This window comes from Carcharodon carcharias, chromosome 9 (assembly GCF_017639515.1).
Source record: "Carcharodon carcharias isolate sCarCar2 chromosome 9, sCarCar2.pri, whole genome shotgun sequence".
Lineage (NCBI taxonomy): Eukaryota > Metazoa > Chordata > Chondrichthyes > Lamniformes > Lamnidae > Carcharodon > Carcharodon carcharias.
In genome coordinates this window covers 62,062,560-62,085,816 of record NC_054475.1, presented here as the reverse complement: position 1 = coordinate 62,085,816, position 23,257 = coordinate 62,062,560, and the positions used below count along the sequence as shown (strand labels likewise).

Sequence of the window (23,257 nt, the reverse complement as noted above, 5' to 3'; positions counted from 1 at the left end):
TGAACAATAGACACTAACCTGGGCAAGCCGTTCTCCTTCAGGTGTGGGGACCTGACGGTGAGTATCATCATCCATCTTGTTACCCAGAAGAAGAATGACAACATCATCAGCCACTGTGTCCTAAAAAGAGAGAGATGGAGAAAGCAAATCAAAGAGAAATAAATGGTAAGAGAGAGGGAGATGAAATGAGACAGAGGAAGAGAGAAAAAGAGATGGAGAAATGGAGAGAGGGAGACAGAGAGAGATAGAGGGAGAGAAAGGGAGGTGGAGAGAGAGAGAGAGATGGAGAGAAAGAGAGGAAGATGAAGGCAGGGAGATAGAAAGAAAGAGATGGAAGGAGACAGATTCGAAGGGAGGGAGATGTGGAGGGTGGTTGGGGGATGGAGATAGAGAAACAGAAGGAGGAAGAGAAAAAGGTAGAAGAGGAAAGGGAGAGAATGATGGAAGGAAAGTGAGAGAGATGGAGGGGGGAGGAGAGAAAGAGCAAGATTTACCTGGTTATGTATGATGAGTTTAATAACAAATGACAATTAAAGATTAACCAGCTGTTCTGACATTGTGTATTTTGTAAAACAGGAGTGTACTGATGACACTGCTTATTGCAATCTCCCCACTGCCTATGTGCTGTCAGACTATGTGCTGTCCAGTCTCCAGTGATCCATAATTTTCTTCAGCTCAACTTTGGGAAGACCAAAGCTATCATATTCTGCAGCCTTCCTTCTGCTGTTCTGAGTCCTAGCTACAAACATGGTCTTCGCTCTGTCTAATCACTGCCTCAGACTGAACCAGATTGGCATAGGGACAAGAGTGATGCCTGTGAGCAATGCTATCAGCCTGTGGAGGCATTGAGACAGTCTGGCTGATAACGGCCCTGAGTGTGAGCTCAAAAGGGCCTTGCAGGTCTAAAATCTCATGGAACAAAAGCCGGATCAATGTCAGTAAATAGTGGAGGGCACATCTGTCCCATCGTGTCTTCAGGACCATCAACCACAGAATCAAAGTCTTTCCCTAGGCTCTGAGAGTTCTGACCCTAAGAATGCTGAGTGCTAAAGCCCTGAATCTGAGAGCCTCTTACCTTGACGCAGGCCAGCCAGTAGTGCACGTCAGCGAAAGAGCTTGAGGATGTAATGTCGTACATCACGATCACCCCATCAGCCTTCCTGAAGAACTGTCTGGTCACACTGTGGAATCTGTGAGGAAATGGTAAAGGATCAATCAGAGAAATGGACTACACAACAGATAGGCCTGTGATAGCCAGTCACTGAAGGGGTAAGGGGTCACATGACCCTCCATTAAATCAATTTCTCCTCCTGTATAGGCAATTTCCGCAGTCTTACATGGGAGAGCTTTAACTCTCTGGGACAGAAAACAGGCGGGGAACAGACAGAGAACAAATGCTTAGAAATGGGAAATGCAACTAACTTGCCACTAACCAACTTCCAGCACACAGTTTACCGGAGTCACTGGTAATTTCCAAGCACTCTGGGGGAGGGAGGGTGAACAGACAGAAGTCGTGGTCCAAATCAGGACCAATGACATAGGTAAAAAGAGGGAAGAGGTCCTGCAGGCAGACTTTAGGGAGCTAGGAAAGTAACTAATAAGCAGGACCTCGGTAACCTCTGGATTACTCTCGTTGCTGCACTGAGTCTAGAAATAGGTGGGTAGAGCAAATGAATTTGTGTCTGGAGAGATGGAGGATGTTAGATTCCTGGGACATAGGGATTGGTTACACCTCAATGAAGCCAGGGATGGTGTGCTGGTGCTGTTGGGGAGGGTTTAAACTAACTTGGCAGGGGGGTGGGAACAAGGAGGTAACATTAGGAAGGAAAAACAAGGTGAACAAAGGATTGAGAAAAGTAGATAGCACTAGAGTAAGAATTAGTAAGGAATTAGGTAGGGTCAAAGAGAGTTAAATTGGGTTCACAATGCATGTAAACATGCAAGGAATGGTGAATAAAGTTGGTGGGCTGCAGGTGAAAATATCCACATAGGAATATCACATGACGATAACAGAGACCTAACTCAAAAAAGAGAAGGACTGGTTGTTAAATATTCCTGGGCATGAGTGTTCAGGAAATATAGGGAAGAAAAGAAAGGAGGGGAGGTCATAGTATTGATTCATGAGAACATTACAGTGTTGCAGAGAAGATGTCCTGGTGGGGTCAAGAACAGAATCTACTTGGTTCAAGTTGCGAAGCAATGCAGGTGCCCATTACATGACTAGGTTATTCTGTGGGCCACCAGCTAGTGGGAAAGGTATAGAGGAACAAATTTTCAGGAATAATTACAGAGAGGTTTAAAAATGATAGGGTAGTTATAATGGGGACTGGGATAGTAATAGTGTGAAGAGCAGAGAGGGGGAAGAATTTCTGAAGTGTGTTCAGGAGAATTTTATTGATCAGTATGTTTGTAGCTCAGTGAAGAACGAGGCATTGCTGGGTCTGGTTCTGGGGAATGAGGTGGGAACAATGATCCTTGTATCATAAGGTTTAGGTTTAGCTATTGAAAAGGATCAGCAGCAACCCAGAGTAAAAATAATTCATTGAGGCAGGGTCAGTTTCAGCTGGTTGAGAATCAATTTTTTTCTAGCTAAATCTAAATCAAAGTCAAAGCTTGGCAGACAAACTGGTAATGAACAATGGATTGCCTTTAAAGAGAGGATGGTTCAGGTGCAAATGAGATTTATTCCTACAAGGGGAAAGGAAGGTCAAACACTTCCAGAGCTCCCTGGGTCATACAGAGATAGATAATAAGGTGAAGCAGAGAAAGGGTGCATATGGTAGATGCCAGGTTGATAATACAAGTGAGAACCAAGCTGAATATGGAGACTTCAGAGGGGAATTGAAGAAAAGAAATGAGAAAAGCAAAGAGAGTATCAGAAGGGGCTGGCAATTAACATAAAAGGGAATCCAAAAGTCTTCTGCAAGCACATAAATAGCAAAAAGATAGTAAGGGACCAGTGAAGCCAATGAGGGACCAAAAAGGAGATTTACTCTCAAAATCTTTACTCTGGAAGCAGTGTCTTTGAATATTTTTAAGGAAGAGCTAGATAGATTCTTGATTAACAAGGGAGTGAAAGGCTATCGGGGGTAGGCAGGAATGTGGGGCTGAGGTTCATCCAGATCAGTCATGATCTTATTGAATGACGGAGCAGGCTCGAGGGGCCGAGTGGCCTACTCCTGCTCCTAGTTCATATGTATGTTCGTCTGTATGTAACACATTGACCCCTAGAGTTACTGTCTACTTTAACACACTGGCTTCTAGAGTTACTGTCCCCATTTACAGACTGACCCTGAGAGTTACTGACCCTTTAACAGAATGACCCTTAGAGTTACTGTCCCCTTTTACAGACTGACCCCGAAAGTTACTGTCTCCTTTAACACACTGACCCCTAGAGATACTAACCTCATTATCATACTGATCCCGAGAGTTACTGTACCCATTAACACACTGACCCCGAGAGTTACTGTCCCCATTAACACACTGACCCCGAGAGTTACTGTCTCCATTAACACACAGATCACTGGAGTTACTGTCCCCTTTAACATACTGACCCCGAGAGTTACTGTCTCCATTAACACAAAGATCCTTGAAGTTACTGTCACCTTTAACACACTGACCCTGAGAGTTACTGTCTCCTTTAACACACTGACCCCTAGAGATACTATCCTCATTATCATACTGATCCCTAGAGTTACTGTCCCCATTAACAGACAGATCCCTAGAGTTACTGCCCCCATTAACATACTGACCCCGAGAGTTACTGTCTTCATTAACACACAGATCACTGGAGTTACTGTCCCCTTTAACACACTGACCCTGAGAGTTACTGTCTCCTTTAACACACAGATCCCTGGAGTTACCGTCCCCTTTAACACACTGACCCTGAGAGTTACTGTCTCCTTTAACACACAGATCCCTGGAGTTACCGTCCCCTTTAACACACTGACCCCGAGAGTTACTGTCTCCTTTAACACACAGATCCCTGGAGTTACTGTCCCCTTTAACACACTGGCCCCGAGAGTTACTGTCTCCTTTAACACACTGACCCCTAGAGTTACTGTCCCCTTTAACATACTGACCCCGAGAGTTACTGTCTCCTTTAACACACAGATCCCTGGAGTTACTGTCCCCTTTAACACACTGACCCTGAGAGTTACTGTCTCCTTTAACACACAGATCCCTGGAGTTACTGTCCCCTTTAACACACTGACCCTGAGAGTTACTGTCTCCTTTAACACACAGATCCCTGGAGTTATTGTCCCCTTTAACACACTGACCCCGAGAGTTACTGTCTCCTTTAACACACTGACCCCTAGAGTTACTATCCCCTTTAACATACTGACCCCGAGAGTTACTGTCTTCATTAACACACAGATCCCTGGAGTTACTGTCCCCTTTAACACATTGGCCCCTGGAGTTACAGTCCCCTTTAAGATACTGACCCCGAGAGTTACTGTCCCCTTTAACATACTGACCCTGAGAGTTACTGTCCCCTTTAACACACTGACCCCTAGACTTACTGTCCCCTTTAACACACTGAACCCTAATGTTATTGTCCGCTTTAACACACTGACCCCTAGAGTTACTGTCCGCTTTAACACACTGACCCCGAGTGTTACTGTCTGCTTTAACACACTGACCCCTAGTGTTACTGTCCCCTTTCACACACTGACCCTTAGTGTTACTGTCCCCTTTAACACACTGACCCTTAGTGTTACTGTCCGCTTTAACACACTGACACCTAGTGTTACTGTCCACATTAATGCACTGACCCCTAGAGTTACTGTCCCCTTTAACACACTGACCCCTAGAGTTACTGTCCACATTAAACACCCTGACCCAAGTCACCGATCCCTGATTTAAACGTTCTTGATGCTTCGGATCTTAGACATTGTCTGTTGATTGAATACCCAATTGGCTGGGTCTCCTGTTGGAGCCCCTCACTCACCGTTCCTGTCCAGCAGTGTCCCAGAGCTGGAGAGCAATGTGTCTATCGTCCACTGTCAGGGTCTTCACTCGATAGTCTATCCCTGCAGGAATGAAGGAACAGATCAGCTGTGTGCAGTGACACATGGTCAGCTGGTTCACATGACCATCTCCGGGAACATCTTGTCCCCTCCATGAGACAGCAAGGAAATTATATATACCTAAGCTAGCCTGGCTACTTCATAAAAGTTTTTTTTTAAATGGACAAATGCCTGGGCTGATTAAATGGCTGCCACTGACCATATGATGGTAGTCCTGAAAGTTTCTCTGCAGTTTAAACATGGACAAAAGTTAACACATCAAACCACTGGAATGTAACGCTCCTGCATTGAATAAACATTCCAGCCCAAACCAACACAAAGGATTAGCAGATGTCTGCACCAGCCAGCCAAGAACAAAGGCAGAGCTATTTGTGACTCCCCAACATTGTGATAATGGTCTTACAGTTACCTACTCAAAACACAATGGGTTGTAACAAAGGCCCTCTTTAGCTGAATAGCTCGATCTGAAACCACCCTGTCACATGACTGAGATTTAAGCTGTTTGAATTCCTTTAATTATATAGCTTTTGAATTTTATCTTCAGCTGTGGCTTAACCTCCGAAGGGAACCGGACTCCAGGCGAGCAGCCAGCCTTTGATCTCCATCTCTCTCCAAGTCTGATTCCCAGAAAGAGCTCTGTATTTCACCTACAGAGTCAACTAATTTCCAGGATACAAGAATACTCCTCTGCATCTTCAACAGACTCAACCTGTAACTGTATTCCCAGGACCAAGACCTGGAATTCTGCCAGACAAAGACACCGAAAAGAACCTTCCTTGGACATTGATTCTGGAGTCTGGTCTCATGTGAAACCATCATTCTTATTTTTATCCTGGTCTCTGCCCTGTACCCCTTTCTTTCCCTTATCCCTCTTTTACTGTATAAGTGCAAAAAGCGTCAGACATTGTGAAACCCCTTTTGTGCGTGAGTGTGTGTGTGTAGGTAAAATGAACTACCCCTCTTATTTTACCTCATCTTGAGTTTACTGTGAGGTTATTAATAGAGGACTGGATCACTCCAAACTAAAGGGTTGGGGAAAATACACCATCACTTATAAAAGGGGGAAATCAAAAATCAAAAACATCTTTCTGTTTATGGATGACCGGTGAGTGGGGAAATCAGGGCTGTTCAAAATTAAACCCTCCTGTCGATAAAAATCTCCTTCATCGCAGGGTGTGATTACTAAAGCATCTCCAATGTAAGAGCATGGATCAGTTACAGTGCAGCTCACACCTGGAACACTCCAGTGGCTGGATATAATGTGACCGTGGACCAGAGTCAGGAGTTGCCCCCCAGACACCATTGCTGCACTGTCTCATTCTGAACTCAGAGTCTGCACATTCACTGAGTCAAAAACTTACCGGTTCGTGTCCCACTCTAGGGATGTGAACTGGCTGTCCAGTGCAATACTGAGGAAGTGCAGAACTGTCAGAGGTGCAATCTTCCAGATGAGACATTAAACAAAGGCCCCTCCTGCAGCACCCCCACCACCAACCGCCCCCTCCCCCCCCCCGCCCCAGGTAGATGTAGAAGATCCCAGGGCAGTATTTTGAAGAAAAGCAAGGGGATTCTCCCCAGTATCCCAGACAACATTTACCCTCAACCAACATTACTAAAACACCAGTACCAAAAACGCAGTTTGGGGGACCTTGCTTTGCATTAACTGACTATTGTGTTTACTTCATTCGGGAGGTTCCAGGATTGAAAGATTCAGTTCTATGGATAGACTGAAGAAGCTGAAGTTTCTCTCTTTAGAACAGAGAAGGCTATGAGGAGATTTGCTGGAGGTATTTAAAATTTCAAAAGGTTTTGATAAGAGTAAATTAAGAAAATCTCTCTCCAATGGCTGAAGGTTGATAACTAGAAGCCACAAATTTAAGGTGCATAAAAATAGTTTTCCTCATGTTGCTTATGATTCCTTTACCAATTTTCATGCCAGGTGTGGTTAGGATTTGGAATTCACTGCCTGATAGGGTGGTGGATACAGATTCAATTATAATGGTCAAAAAGGGAATTGGAGAAATACTTGAAGGAGAAGTTTTCAAAAATTGCAGGATATGGGGAAAGGGCGGGGGAGAGGGACGAACTCGATTGCTCTTTGAAAGAGCCAGTACAGACTAGATGGGCTGATGGTTTCCTGCTGTGCTATACTACCCTATGATTCTATGACTATGACAGTGATTACACTTGTAAAGTATCTCATTGGCTGTAAAGCTCTCTGGAACGCCCAGTGACTGTAAAAGGAGCTATATAAATGCAAGTCTTTCATTTTTCCATTTTTGACTGGAGGCTGCTACCTTGGGGAGCCCGACCAGAACATAGGACTTAGCAGCAGTAGTAGGCTATTCAGACCTTTGAGCCTGTTCTGTCATTCAATAAGATTATGGCTGATCTGGTTGTGGTCTCAACTCCACTTTCCTGTCTGTCCCCCCCCATAACCCTTGACTCCCTTGTCTAACAAAAATCAGTCTGAAGTGTTTTGTCACTTCTTAACATTTAAGAATACACACACACCGTTATCTGCTTCTGAATCCCCAACTTCCTCTGTAAAAAACAGAAGGTTCCTTTGTTCCTTACTCTGCATCAGAGGGCAAAACATTCGGGACTTAACACAGCCTACTGTCAGGTTTTTTATATAACACTTCTTTTTTTATCTGAAATTACCTTTTACAACAAAGTTTAAACATAAAACACAAACATCTCATCTCCTCCCCATTTACCCAGGAACAAATTGGACAGGCAGTTTGCAGATTTGCTTTGGTCTAGGGAAGAGTGTTGGCTCAGGTATCTCAGTTTGTTTGCTTATAAATGGAAGGTTCTGCCATTCCACTTGTTTCTGTTCAGGTTCAACAGTTGCAGCTATAGGTTTGTCAGTTGAATCAATTCGGGTTTCACCCAACTAGAGCAGATGCTTCCCAGAAATCTTCCACTGTAATTGGAAATTTGGTTCCTTGGATTTGGCTTCTCTAATCTGGTCAGTGTGTCTCTTCCAGATTCCACAGGAAGATTCAACTTCATAGGTCAGTGTTCCTTGACGCTTGACGATTCTTCTCAGGAGCCACTTTGGTGTCCCACAGCAATTTTGGACGCAAACAGACTGATCCATATTAAACTCACGAGCTGGCTTACTTGTGTCATGTGACCTTTTCTGATCAAGTTGCCTTAAACCAATCGTTCCTTTCAAATCCGGACACAGCAAATCCATTCCAGTACATAGCCGTCTTCAAGCATCAGCTCAGCAGGCAATACGCCTATTGTTGAATGTGGGGTGTTATGATATATCATCAAAAAGTTCTTCAGTTTCAACTTTCTGTCTGTTTGTGTCATCCCCTTCAGTATTGCTGTTTTAAATGTCTGGACAAAATGCTCCACTTCACCATTTGAGGATGGTTGGTAAGGCGAGATGAGAATCTGCTTGATCCCATTGTTTTTCAGGAATGTTTGAAATTCACATGACGTGAACTGTGTGCCATTGACAGACACAATCTGCTCCGGCAATCCAAAAGTAGTGAACACATTCCAGAGAGCATCAATGGTCTTCGCTGAAGTAGTCGACTTCATGGGAATAACATGAGGCCACTTTGTGTGGCATCCACCACAATCAGGAACGTGTGTCTGAGAAATGGTCCGGCAAAGTCCACATGAAGTTTCTGCAAAGGGTGGTCAGGCCAAGCCCATGGATGTAGTGGGACAGATGCAAGAGAGGACGTCATTTCTTGGCATGGAAGGCAATCACTGACCATGCCTTCGATGTCTTTATCCAGGTTTGGCCACCATACACGTAGACGAGCCAATGCTTTCATTTTGACGATTCCCATGTGACTGAGGTGAAGTTCTTCGTGTTTGGAATTTTGGAGGAACAACAACTCAGATTCTCCATAACAAACAATCGCCTTGCAGAGTCAGCTCAAATCTACGCATATAGTATGGTTTAAGCTCAGTAGGTACTTCTTGAGGTACACACCCACCCTTCTGTGTACAAGTAAACTTTGGAAAGCACAGCATCCCTCTGTGTTTTACATCGAATTTGATCCACTTTAACAGGTAACATGTCTATCTGGTTCACATTGAAAGCAGTGACTTCACTTCGGGCTGTGGAACTGTGGTGTAACGGAAGTCTGGAAAATACGTCTGCGTTTCCATGATTCTCAGTAGAGCGAAATGTAATTTTGTACTGGTAAGCAGATAAGATCAGTGCCCATCTTTGTAGGCGTGCAGCGGCAAGTGTCAGGGTTTGTGACTTAGGGCTAAACAGCCAGGTCAACAGCTTGTGGTCTGTCATTAACGTGAATTTCTGCCCATACAAATACTGGTGGAACTTCTTGACTCCATAGGTTAGTCCAAGAGCTTTCTTCTCAATTTGGGCATAATTTTGTTCTGTCTTGGACAATGTGCATGAGACGTGTGCAATGGACTTTTCACTGCCATCAGGAAATGTGTGGGAGATGACAGCTCCAACACCATATCCATATGCATCACAAGCTAGGCCGACAGGCAACTTTTCATTGAAGTGTGCCAGGACTTTAGCAGACATGAGCTCTTGCTCGAGTTCTTTGAAACTTTCCTGACAGGCTTGTGACCAATCCCATTTTGCATTCTTCTACAGTTTATTCAGTGGTGCTGCCTTGGCAGCTAAACTGGAAATGAACTTGCCACAATAATTCACAAGTCCCAAAAACAAATGAAGCTCTTTAACATTTTGGGGCTGTGGTGCATTTGCCACTGTCTCCACCTTTCTGGCTGAGGTCAAGAGGCCAGTTTTATCGATCACATGTTCCAGGTATTTGACTGGGGGCTTTAGGAACGAGTATTTGGATTTCTTACAGAGGATGCCGTATTTTTCCAGTCTATGCAGGACCCTGCCTAGGTTCTCTAAATGAGTTGGGAGGTTTTTCCCGGTGATGAGCATGTCGTCTTGGAAGCAGATTACTCCAGGGAGGCCCTGCAGTATTTTGTCCATGGCTTGCTGGAATAAGGCTGGCGATGACACGATTCCAAATGGTAGCCATTTGTATTGATATAGACCTTTGTTTGTGCTAACGGTTGTCTACTTTCTGGAATCAGCTGGATTTGCAAAAATGCTTGTGATAGACAAGCTTGGTGAATAATTCACCTCCATTCAGAGCGGCAAACAGATCCTCAATTTTTGGTAGCGGGTACTGATGCACTTCCAGGAAAGGATTAATGGTGATTTTATAGTTACCACATATTCTGATAAGAACATAAGATCATAAGAAGTAGGAGCAGTGGTAGGCCATTCAGCCCCGCCATTGAATAAGATCATGGCTTATCTGCCCCAGGCCTCAACTCCTCTTTCATGCCAGCTCCTCATAGCCCTCAACTCCCCGATATTTCAAAAATCTATCTACCTCCTCTTTAAATACTTTCAGTGATCTACCTCCACAACTCTCTGGGGTAGAGAATTCCAGACATTCGCTATCCTCTGAGAGAAGAAATTCCCTTGTATCTCAGTTTTAAATGAGTGTCCCTTTATTCTGTAACTATGTCACCTAGTTCGAGATTCCCCCACTAGTGGAAGCATCTTCTCAACATCTACCCTGTCAAGCCCCCTCAGAATCTTGTACGTTTCAATAAGATCACCCCTCATTCTTCTAAGCTCTAATGAATAAAGGCCTAACCTGTTTAGCTGTTCTTGATAAGTCAACCCCTTCATCCCAGGAATCAGCCTAGTGAATCTCTTTTGAACTGCCTCCAATGCCAGTATATCCTTTCTTAAATACAGGGACCAAAACTGTCCACAGCACTCCAGGTGCGGCCTCACCAACACCCTATACAGTTGTAACAAGTCTTCCCTATTTTTAAACTCCAACCCTCTAGCAGTACAGGCCAAAATTCCATTTGCCTTCTTAATTACTTGCTGAACCTGCATGCTAACTTTTTGTGTTTCATGCACAAGAACATCCAGATCCCGCTATGATGCACTTTTTTGGATCTTGCTCCATTTAATAATCGTCAGCCTTTTGATTCTTCCTACCAAAGTGCACAACCTCACACTTTCCTACATTAAACTCCATCTGCTAAGTTTTTGCCTACTCACCCAATGTATCTTTTTTCCCTTCCACATTCCCTATGTCCTCAACACAACATGCCCTCCAACCTATTTTTGTATCATTAGCAAATTTGGATACATTACACTCTGTCCCCTCCTCCAAGTAATTAATATAGATAGTAAACAATTGAGGCCCTAGGACTGATCCTTGTGGCACTCCACTAGTTACATCTTTCCAACCTGAAAAAGACCCATTAATCTTGACTCTCTGTCTTCTGTGTGTTAACCAATCCTCAATCCATGCTAATACATTACCCCCAATACCCTGAGCTCCTACCTTGTGCAATAACTTTTCATGTGACACTTTATCGAATGCCTTCTTGAAATCCAAATACACCACATCTGCCGGTTCCCCTTTATCAACTCTGCTTGTTATATCCTTAAAGAACTCTAGCAAGTTTGTCAAACATGATTTCCCTTTCACAAAACCATGTTGACTCTGATTGTGTTAAGCTTTTCTAAATGTCCTGCTATTTCTTCCTTAATAATGGACTCTAGCATTTTCCTAACAACAGATGTTAGTCTGACTGGCCTATAGTTTCTTGCTTTCTGTCTCCCTCCCTTCTTGAACAGGGGCATCACATTAGCAGTTTTCCAATCCGCTGGGACCCTCCCGGAATCCAGTGAGTTCTGGAATATTTCGACCAATGCCTCCACTCTCTCTGCAGCCATTTCCGTTATCATTCACTACTGGGACTATTGGAGCTGTTCACTCTGGATAATCAACTTTCTCAATTATCTGCAAGTTTTCACATTGTTCTAGTTCCTGCTCGATTTTCATTGTTTGAAGAACCTTGGCAAAGCTCTGGCCTAAACAGCAAGTTTGGCTTCAATGTTTTTAATAACAACAAGACCTTCTTTGAAGACATCAGTATGCTTGTCTACTAAGGACTGCAACATGGGGTTAAAATGCAGTATATTTATTTTTTTCCAGTCCAAAACAAAAAAAAATTTTTTGCCAGTTCCTGCCCATAAGCGATGGACGATGATAAGTGGGAACCTTGCCATTTGATCTCCGTACCTAGTTTGGGTGGACATTTTTCCAAGTATATTCACAGGCTCACCAGTGTAGGTGCTAAGCTGGAGGAGGGTTTTCTCCAATGGGCATTTCCTGAAAATCTTCTCCCATGTCTTCTCTGAAGCAATAGAAACAGATACTCCAGCGTCGACCTCCATTTCAACCATTTTACCATTTAACACAATGCCGACTTTTAGTCCTTCACCTAGTTTCAGATCAGACTGAAAGCAATACAATTACTCTTCTGCATTGTCACTGTTAGCTTCACTTTCTGTCTCATCTGGACTCACATTACTTTTGTATTTTGTTTCCAAGTAATGCATCTTTTTAAACTGCCTGTTTATTTTCAAGCGTGACTTGTCTGTGTGCTCCTCGTAATGCCCTTTTCTTGGAGGAACTGCTTTACTGTGATCAGCCTTTGACTACATGCACCCTGTACATGTCCTTTTTTTCTATAGTAGCAACAATCAGCGGAGGTTTTCCACTTACAGGCTTCTGAATTATGCCCTGTCCATTACAGCAGTAACATGTTTGGAAGTGAGTATACCCTGACTTTACTATTTTAACTTCGGCATTGTTAGAATGCACTTTCAAATCTCCAGCTTGTTTCTCTGCCATTTCTATGCTTTGCGCAATCTCAAACGCTTTCTTCAGTGTCAACTCTTGCTCTGCTAACAATCTATGCTGAATTCTTTCATTTCTTAGTCCACAAGCCAAGCAATTATGCAATACTTCTTCCAGGTCACCTTTAAAGTCACAATGTTCCGCTAATTTCCTCAACTCAGCCAGGAACTGGGAAACTGATTCACTTTCATGCTGTTCTCTTCAGTGAAACTTGAATCTCTTGACAATACTTGCTGGTCTGGGATCAAAGTGCTTTTTTAAAACAACCACAAGCTCTTGAAAGCTTTTATCTGCTGGTTTGTCAGGAGCAATGAGATTTCTCAGTGAAGTGAAATTTTTCATTCCGATGACTGTAAGAAACACTGAGGCCTACTTTTACACTTCAATCTCGTTTGCAATGAAAAACTATTCCACTTGCTCGACATAAACTACAAAATCCAGAGTAGCTGGATCAAAAGCCTCTGAAGACCCTAATAATGATGAATCCGCTCTTATCACCACTTGAAGTGCTTTGCCATTTCTTCACTAGTAAGAATACACACACAGCTATCTGCTTCTGAACTCCAACTTCCTGTGTGAAAAACAGAAGGTTCCTTTATTCCTTATTCCACGCCAGAGGGCAATACATCCGGGATTTGGTACACCCTACTGTCAGGTTTTTTTATATAACACTTCTTTTTAACTAAAAAGTCCTCTGTCAGGAAAATATAATAATGTTATTGGAATTTACTGTGAAATAGTGATGTCTGTGTCTGTGTGTGTGTGTGTGTGTGTGTATGTGTGTGCGTGCATGTTTGTGTGTGCGCTTTGTGTGTGTGTGTGTGTATGTGTGACTTAATTGGATTAAAGTAGCTGGTCTGAAGGCTTTTATGTTTTAGGGAATGAGCTGGATTTGAAATATTAAGTTGGTAAGCATAGGTGTAAAAGGACATGTGCATTTTTAATTAAACCAGACTAGATTGTTTTCAAAAGAGAGAGTGAAATATTACACCTAGCCAGGTGGAATTCAGAAAGTGTTTATTTTTCCAAAAGGTTACTGGAAAAACTTAGTACTATGAGAAGATTTTTATTATTAGAGAGGTAAAGTTCAAAGACATAGTGGAACAATGGGAATTTGCATTCAAAGGGGAAAATATGTGTAAAGGAGTGAAGGCTATGTGTAAGGGTAGGCATTTTATGATCTAACAAGTGTGAAAAGCCTTCACCATCTATGCCTCAAGCTGCTGTCTACAACGAACTGAAGTTAAGGAAATTCACTTTGAATTTGACTGGTTCAGGATATTGTGTGTCACCTTGCCTGGGTCCTTTAAAATCTATATGTCTTACTATTGCCTTAACGAAAGTGTAACTGGGAGTCAGAGTAAGTAGAGGATTTAGAAGTTATTATAGTAGTAATTTGTAGACATATGTATGTGCTTAAAATCATTTTTCTTGTTAATAAATGTTTAATCTAGTTTTGTAAAATCTTAGAAGACTTGGTGGTCTTATTACTATTGAATTCAAGGCACACATCTCAAAATTTATACAAATTGCAAACAAGTTGTGGCAGTTGTTTCAAGTTTCCCTTTGGGATTTGAACAACTCAGCATTTACCACCGGTTGTGCCATAACATCTTTTATAAAAAAGCATAAACGTTAAACACAAATATCACACTGTCTAACTCAGCCTTGAATAAATTCAATGACCCAACCTCCATTGCTTTCTGGGGAAGAGAGTTCCACAGACTAACAACTCCCTGAGAAAAAATTCTCCTAATCTCTTTCTTAAAAGCGTCACCTCTTAGTCTTAAACTGTGTCCCCTAGTTCTAGTCTCTCCCACAAATGGAAACATCTTCCCAGTATCTACCCTATCAAGCCCTCTCAGGGTTTTATATGTTTCAATAAGATCACCTCTCATCCTCCTAAACTCCAATGGGTAAAGGCCTAGCCTGTTCAACCTTTCCTCATAAAATAAATCCTTAATCCCAGAATGAGTCATGTGAACATTTACTGAACTGCTTCTAATGCAATTATATCTTTTTCAAATCAGGAGACCAAAACTACACAGTATTCCAGATGTGGTCTAACCAAGGACCTGTACAGCTGCAGTAAAACTTCCCTACTTTTATATTCCATTCCCCCTGCAATAAAATACAACATTTCATTTGCCTTCCTAATCACTTGCTGTACCTGCTTACTAACTTTTTGTGATTCATGTACCAGGTCATCCAGATCCCTCTGTACCACCAGATTCTGCAATCTCTTTCCATTTAAATAATATGCTTCTTTTCTATTCTTCCTGTCAAAGTGAACAAGTTCACATTTTCCCACATTATACTCAATCTGCCAATTTTTTGCCCACTCAATTAACCTGTCTATATCTCTGCAAAATCTCTTTACTTTCTCTTGACAGCTTAATTTCCTATCTCTCTTGGTGCCATTGGCAAATTTATCTACCATACATTTGGTCCCTTCATCCAAGTCATTGATATAGATCATAAATATTTGAGGCCCAGCATTGATCCCTGTGGTACTCAACTAGTTACATTTTGCTAACCCAAAAATAACACATTTATCTTTACTTTCTGCTTCCTGTTAGCTAACCAATCCTTTATCTAAGCTAATTTGTTACCCTCTATTTTGTGTAGTAATCTTTGATGTAGCACCTTATCAAATGCCTTTTGGGAATCCAAGTACACCACATCTACAGGTTCCCCATTATCTACCTTGCTTATTACTTCCTCAAAGAATTCTAATGTATTGAATAGATATTTGGTAGTACAGAGCTTGAGTATTGCTGCTGAAAAAAGAGACATGCTGTTGAAACTTTTCATCTTGCACTCATCAGGACAGATTCACAAGAATACCAAATCTCAGAGGGACCAACAATGTATACTGCATGAGAATGGAGTGCTGATTGGTTAGCAAGTGGACTCAGATCGGTAGAGGTGTTGCCATGGAGAATGCACCAGGTAACAGTTAACTGCCAAGTTATAAAAACTCTAGTTAGACTTTGTGTATGAGTAGTGAGCAGCCAGGTGATAGGATTCATCCTCACGGTTCACTGCATCCATGTATTTATGGGCTGCCCAAGACATACATAAGTGATGTCTTTTACGCCCTATCTTACCTATGACTGGTTCTGCACAACATGAATTGGTCAAATGAGCTCTCTTCCCTCAACATGCTAGTTGAGCAATCTACCAATGGGTTCTTTAATATTGTCTACCGCAAGCCCACCTTCATTGGTCAACATACGCATTGGGATTCCTACCATTCTACACGCCATAAGATTGGTCTTATCGGCAAACTTGTAAATAGGGCCCAAGCCATTTGCTCACCATGGAAGCTTGATGCTGAAATAGGGAGCATCAAAGACATTCTGCGGGAGAATCACAGATCACAGAATCACAGAATCACACAGTGCAGAAGAGGCCCTTCAGCCCATCGAGTCTGCACCGACACGTGAGAAACACCTGATGTACCTACCTAATCCCATTTACCAGCACTTGGCCCATAGCCTTGAATGTTATGACATGCCAAGTGCTCATCCAGGTACTTTTTAAAGGATGTGAGGCAACCCGCCTCCACCACCCTCCCAGGCAGCGCATTCCAGACTGTCACCACCCTCTGGGTAAAAAAGGTTTTCCTCACATCCCCCCTAAACCTACTGCCCCTCACCTTGAACTTATGTCCCCTCATGACTGACCCTTCAACTAAGGGGAACAGCTGCTCCCTATCCACCCTGTCCATGCCCCTCTAATCTTGTACACCTTGATCAGGTCAACCCTCAGTCTTCTCTGCTCCAGCAAAAACAACCCAAGTCTATCCAACCTCTCTTCATAACTTAAATGTTTCATCTCAGGCAACATCCTGCTGAATCTCTTCTGCACCCCCTCCGGTGCAATCACATCCTTCCTATAATGTGGCGACCAGAACTGCATACAGTACTCCAGCTGTGGCCTCACCAAGGTTCTATACAACTCCAATATGATCTCCCTACTTTTATAATCTATGCCTCGATTGATAAAGGCAAGTGTCCCATATGCCTTTTTCATCACCCCATTAACATGCCCCTCCGCCTTCAGAGATCTATGGACACACACGCCAAGGTATCTTTGTTCCTCAGAACTTCCTAGTGTCATGCTGTTCAACGAATACTTCCTTGTCAAATTACTCCTTCCAAAGTGTATCACCTCACACTTTTCAGGATTAAATTCCATCTGCCACTTATCTGCCCATTTGATCATCCCATCTATATCTTCCTGTAGCCCAAGACACTCAGCCTCACTGTTAACCATCTGGCCAATCTTTGTGTCATCCGCAAACTTACTAATCCTACCCTCCACATAGTCATCTATGTTGTTTATATAAATGACGAATAATAGGGGACCGAGCACAGATCCCTGTGGTATGCCACTGGACACTGGCTTCCAGTCACTAAAGCATCCTTCTGTCATCACCCTCTGTTTCCTACAACTAAGCTAATTTTGAATCCACCTTATCATATTACCCTGTATCCCATGTGCATTTGCCTTCTTTATAAGTCTCCCATGTGGGACCTTGTCAAAGCCTTTGCTGAAATTCATAGGCATGACCTCCCTCTGACAAAGCCATGCTGACTATCCCTGATCAAACCTTGCCTCTCCTAGTGGAGATAGATTGTCTCCTTCAGAACTTTCTCCAACAGTTTCCCTACCACTGACGTGAGACTCACTGGTCTGTAGTCTGTAGTTCCCTGGCTTATCTCTACAATCCTTCTTAAATAGCGGAACCACATTAGCTGTTCTCCAGTCCTCTGGCACCTCCCCCGTGGCCAGAGAAGAATTAAAAATTTGGGTCAGAGCCCCTGCGATCTCCTCCCTCAGCAGTCTGGGACACAAGTCAACCAGACTTGGAGATTTATCCACTTTTAAGCCTGCCAACACCTCCAATACCTTGTCACTCCCTATATCAATTTGCTCAAGAATCTTCCAGTCTCTCTCCCCGAGTTCCATACCTTCACCTTCATTCTCTTGGGTGAAGACGGATGTGAAGTATTCATTCAACATTCTACCGATGTCCTCTGGCTCCACCCATAGATTGCCCCCTTGGTCTCTAATGGGCCCTACTCTTTCCCTGGTTATCCTCTTCCCATTGATATACTTATAGAATATCTTGGGATTTTCCCTACTTTTACCAGCCAGAGCTTTCTCATATCCTCTCTTTGCTCTCCTAATTTCTTTCTTAAGCTCCACCCTGCACTTTCGGTACTCCACTAATGTCTCCACTGATTTGCTTCCCTTGTACCTGCTAAAAGCCTCTCTTTTCCTTCTCATCGTATCCTGAATATCCCTGGTCTTCTATGGTTCTCTGGGCTTGTTACTCCTTCCTATCACCCTAGAGGGAACATGTTGAGCCTGTACCCACCCCATTTCCTTTTTGAATGCCCCCAACTGCTCCTCTGTAGGTTTCCCCATAAATAACTGTTTCCAGTCTACCTTGGCAAGATCCTGCCTTATTCTACTAAAATCCGCTCTCCCACAATCCAAAACATTTTTTTGCAACTTGTCTATTTGTCTACAAAGAGGCCATAACAAGCTTATGAGAATGCCTACCCTCACTGGATCATTTCATGCTGTATATCACACAAACTCATGAATGGTTTTAAAGCTGCCACTTTCAGTCCTGAAAGATCTACCTCAGATTACTCTAGAACGGCAAGGTATCTCAAAAATTTGAGCAACAGGTGAAGCTAGCTGTTCCATGCTGCTACATTGCAGTAGCAACACGAGTGGTATTCACCACTAACAGGATACTCCTGTCAAGCCAAAAAGAAGTTCTGCCTATCACACAAATGAGTAATGTGGGGATATGAATTTCAGTGCCAGTGTGATGCTAGGTATGTAGGTCGTACCGCCCAAAGACTGGCAGATCATATCAAACAGCATGTCCCAGCTGCTGTTCACAACAGGCAAAATACTGACTGTACCCAAACAGCCAGTGCTTGCAAAGCTCAAAACACAGTTCCCAACATTAGATGTCATTCCACAATTGGACAGCATTTACTAAACAATCCTGATTGTGCCAAGAACTACACTGAAAACCAATTTAAGATTACCAATTGGGCTCGCAGTGTGGCTCACTTATACTTGCTAGAAGCTACATATATTAATACACAGAGCCCTGTCCTTTGCAGACAGAAGGAGCATGACAATGCATTGTACCTTTTTCAACTATATAAAAGCTTTTGTGATAGCCAATCCCTGGTTCCATTCTCCATGGCAATGCCTTGACTAAATCAGAGTGTACCTCTGATTCCCTGCTATAGTGTGTGACCTACTGTGCTCTATACTGTATGATTATGTTCACTCATGCTCTGTGATTGAGAGCAGACTAGTCTAGAGGGAGCTTTACTCTGCATCACTCCGAGTTAATTACTGCATGCCACTTCACAGGAACATTATCAAATAAAAATTGACACTGGGCCACATAAGGAGATAATAGAACAAGACTAAAATACTGCAGATGCTGGAAATCTGAAATAAAAACAGAAAATGCAGGAAGTAGTCAGCAGGTCTGACAGCTTCTGTGGAGAGAGAAATAGAGTTAACGTTTCAGGGTTGTGACCATCAGTTAACGGGAACAGCTTTTCCTTGTCTAGCTTAAACCTGTAATAATCTTGGACACTTCAAATCTCCCCTCAATCTTCTTTGCTCCAAGGAGAACAACCCCAGCTTCTCCAGCCTAACCTTGTAGCTAAAATCCCTCAACCCTGGAACCATTCTGGTAAATCTCCTCTGCACCCTCCCAAGGACACTCACATCCTTTCTGAAAAGTGGTGACCAAAATTGGAGCAATTCCTTTGTTGGGGCCTAACCAGAGCTTTATAAAGGTTCAGCATAACTTCCCTCCTTTTGTATTCAGTGTCTCTATTTATGAAGCCCAATATCCCATATGCTTTACTAACTGCTTTCTCAATAGATCCACCTTCAAAGACCTATCCACATGAACAACCAGGTCCCTCAGTCCCTGCATACTCTTCAGAACTGTACCATTAAGCCTATTTTACCTCTCCCTATCTCTTCAAATATCATCACCTCACATTTCTCTGGATTAGGTTCCATCTGCCACTTGTCTGCCCATTCTGCTGGCCTATCTATGTATCTCCTGCTGCAGTCAGTTGGTATCGTCCTCATTGTTTGTCACACCTCCAAGTGTGGTACTATCAACAAATTTTGAAATGTTACTTTGTATTACAATCTCCAATCATTTATAAATAATAAAAAGCAGTGGTCCTAGCACTGACCCTTGGGAAATCCTCACTGTCTACCACCCTCCAATCTGAAAAATAATCATGTACCACAACTCACTGTTTCCTGTCCTTAAACCAATCCTTCATCCAATTTCATACTGACCCTCCCATTCTATGAGCCTCAATTTTGCTAACAAATATTACAGAGATAGGGAGGGGCGAGACCATGGATGGATTTGAAAACAGAGGTGGGAATTTAAAAATCTAGACATTGGCCAACTGAAGGCCAATCTATGTAAATGAGCATGAGTGAATAGGGGAACAGGACTTCATGTGAGTGAGGTTACAGACAGCAGTGTTCTCAATCAGCTTAAATTTATGAAAGGTGGAATGTGGGAATCCATCCAGGAATGCTTTAGAATACTCAGGTCCACAGATAATAAAGCCATGGATAAGGGCTTCAGCAGCTGAGGTAGAAATGAGTCAAGAGATGTCATATAGGAGGGAAGTCTTAGTGATAATGCAGATTAGTAGGAAGCTCACCACTGGAGCAGAGATTGTGATGGGGACCAAAACAATGGCTTCAGTCTTCCCAGTATTTAGTTAGAGGGAATTTCTGCTCATCCAGTACTGGAGTTTGGACAAGCACTCTGGTCATTTAGAGACAGTGGAGGGATTTCTCACTCATGGGTCTCTCTTCCACACACCCAGACCATGGCGGTACAGTGAGAGCATTCTCCTTTTCAGCATTAGTGCTTCTTTCCATTTTTGCAGTTTTGTCATACCTACTGTGGCTGCTAACGCAAGATCAAAATTATTGTCATAGAAACGCTGGATGAAAGATGTTTTCCCAGCATTGGCGCTCCCAACAAACATGATGTTGTAGAGATGGTCTGGATCCTTGGTGTGTTCTTCCTGTTGAAAGAGAGAAGAGAAATCCAATGAATGGGAATCTCATGTTCAATTCACTGCATTACTCACAGCCAGAACTGAAATGGGCTGCAGCATCACATCAATCCATAAACATTGATGTCAGGGGAAACACAGAGATCACAATGGATTCAACAATTCCAGGAACTGGGCAACAGTCCAGTTGGTGATGCAGTAACAGAGGTCAAACTGTTCGATGTTCCCTTGTGACATCTTGTTAGCTGCTCAATTTTAACAGTGGGATAAGGCTGTTTATTTTACACTGGATACATCTAACATCGCTCTCCTTTGAACTCTGCTCACTCAGGAATTTCCAATTTGATATCAAACCAGGCAAGATTCCCAGTCATTGGCCAAAAACACTGAAATGAGCATTCTTGAACTCGCAACAGATACAGCAAAAAACAATCACAGCTCATCACTCAGTGTCCTATTGACAGCCAGGTCCCAGAGGAGAAGCGACAGTGTGATAAACTCCAACAGGGTGATAATCCTAGACAGTGTGATAATCTCAGACAGAGTGGTAATACGAGACATTGTGATAATCCCAGCCAGTGTGATAATCCCAGAAAGCGTGATAACCCCAGATAGTGTGATAATCCTAGATGGTGTGATAATCCCAGACAGTGTGATATTCCCAGACAGTGTGATAATTCCACAGAGTGTGATATCCCAGTGTGATAATCCCAGGCAGTGTACTATTCCCAGACAGTGTGATAATTCCACACTGTGTGATAATCCCAGTCTGATAATCCCAGGCAGTGTGTTATTCCCAGACAGTGTGCTAATCTCAGAACATGTGATAATCTCAGACAGTGTGATAATCCCAGACGGTGTGATAACCCCAGACAGTGTGATAATCCCAGAATGTGTGATAATCAGAGACGAGGCAATAATCCCAGGCATTGTGATAATCCCAGAAAGTATGATAATCCTAGACAGTGTGATAGTCTCAGACAGTGTGATAATCCTAGTGTGATAATCCCAGATGGTGTGATATTCCCAGACAGTGTGATCATCCCAGGTGGTGTGATAATCCCAGACAGTGTGATAATCCCAGACAGTATGATTATTACAGACGGTGTGATAACCCCAGACAGTGTGATAGTCTCAGACAGTGTGATAGTCCCAGACAGTGTGATAGTCCCAGACAGTGTGATAATCTGACAGCCAATTGCTGGAGTATCGAGACCTTCCTGCTGCTCTGATAATGGAGGAGTCTAATTCCCAGGCCTATCTATCTCTTTGATTTTCTTTGCTGCTCTGTCTCTTGCTGAAGTTTTTGCTATTACCTCACAGGCCTCTCCATCATCGCCTGTTGCCATGGTCACATCCTGCCCTTCGACCCTCAGGTGAAGCCCAGGATCCTGTCCAAGTGGGGCTGCTTTGCTCGAGGTGTTGCGAGTAACATGGCGTTGGATGGAATGGGTTCTCTGAATTCTGTTAGGCAAGAATGACAGAGGGAGAACAGCATTACTATGCAAGCCACACAGTTAGATCAAGCCACTATGAAAAGAAGAATAAAACCAGATGGTCCATTCAACATTGATCTAAGCATTAGATATGGACATGACAAAGGTAGATTCAGCCTTGTTGACCCTACAAAGTCCTCCTTATGAACATTTGGGGGCTTGTGCCAAAATAGGGAGAGCTGTCTCACAGGCTAGTCAAGCAACAGCCACAACACTGGCATCTTCAAGGAATCATATCTTACAGACAATGTCTGAGACCCTGCCATCACACTCCTTGGGTATGTCCTGTCCCACTGGCAGGACAGACCCAGCAGAACTGGTGGCACAGTGGTATACAATAAAGTAATGGAAGAGATCATCAATAGTGTTATCAAGCGGCACTTGCTTAGCAACAACTTGCTGACTGGCGCTCAATTTGGGTTCCACCAGGGCCACTCAGCTCCTGACCTCAATGCAGCCTTGGTTCAAACATGGACAAAAGAGCTGAACGCCCAAGGTGAGGTGAGAGTGACTGCCCTTCACATCAAGGCCTCAGTTGACCGAGTGTGGCATCAAGGAGCCCTAGCAAAACTGGAGTCCATGGGAATCAGGGGGAAAACTCTCGACTGGTTGGAGTCATACTTAGCATAAAGGAAGATGGTTGTGGTTGTTGGAGGTCAGTCATCTCAGCTCCAGGACATCACTGCAGGAATTCCTCAGGGCAATGTTCTTGGCCCAACCATCTTCAGCTGCTTCATCAATGGCCTTCTTTCCATCATAAGGTCGGAAGTGGGGATGTTCGCTGATGATTGCACAATGTTCAGCACCAACCATGACTCCTCAGATCCTGAAGCAGTCCATGCCCAAATACAGCAGACCCAGGCTTGGGCTGTCAAGTGGTGAGTAACTTTTGTGCCACA

General features: G+C 43.2%; 1 protein-coding gene across 1 annotated transcript in view; it reads right to left on the bottom strand.

Annotated features, from left to right (window-relative positions):
- The window catches only part of LOC121281737 (centrosome-associated protein CEP250-like), a 199,001-nt gene that overhangs the window by 8,126 nt on the left and 167,618 nt on the right, over positions 1–23,257 (bottom strand). Inside the window, exons 53-57 of the mRNA XM_041194658.1 lie at positions 22,179–22,326; positions 20,742–20,871; positions 4,952–5,033; positions 1,076–1,190; positions 19–120 (exon numbers count right to left, since the gene is read on the bottom strand). Of these exons, the coding sequence (XP_041050592.1) occupies positions 19–120; positions 1,076–1,190; positions 4,952–5,033; positions 20,742–20,871; positions 22,179–22,326 (577 nt within the window). The remainder of the gene's footprint in view (positions 1–18; positions 121–1,075; positions 1,191–4,951; positions 5,034–20,741; positions 20,872–22,178; positions 22,327–23,257) is intronic.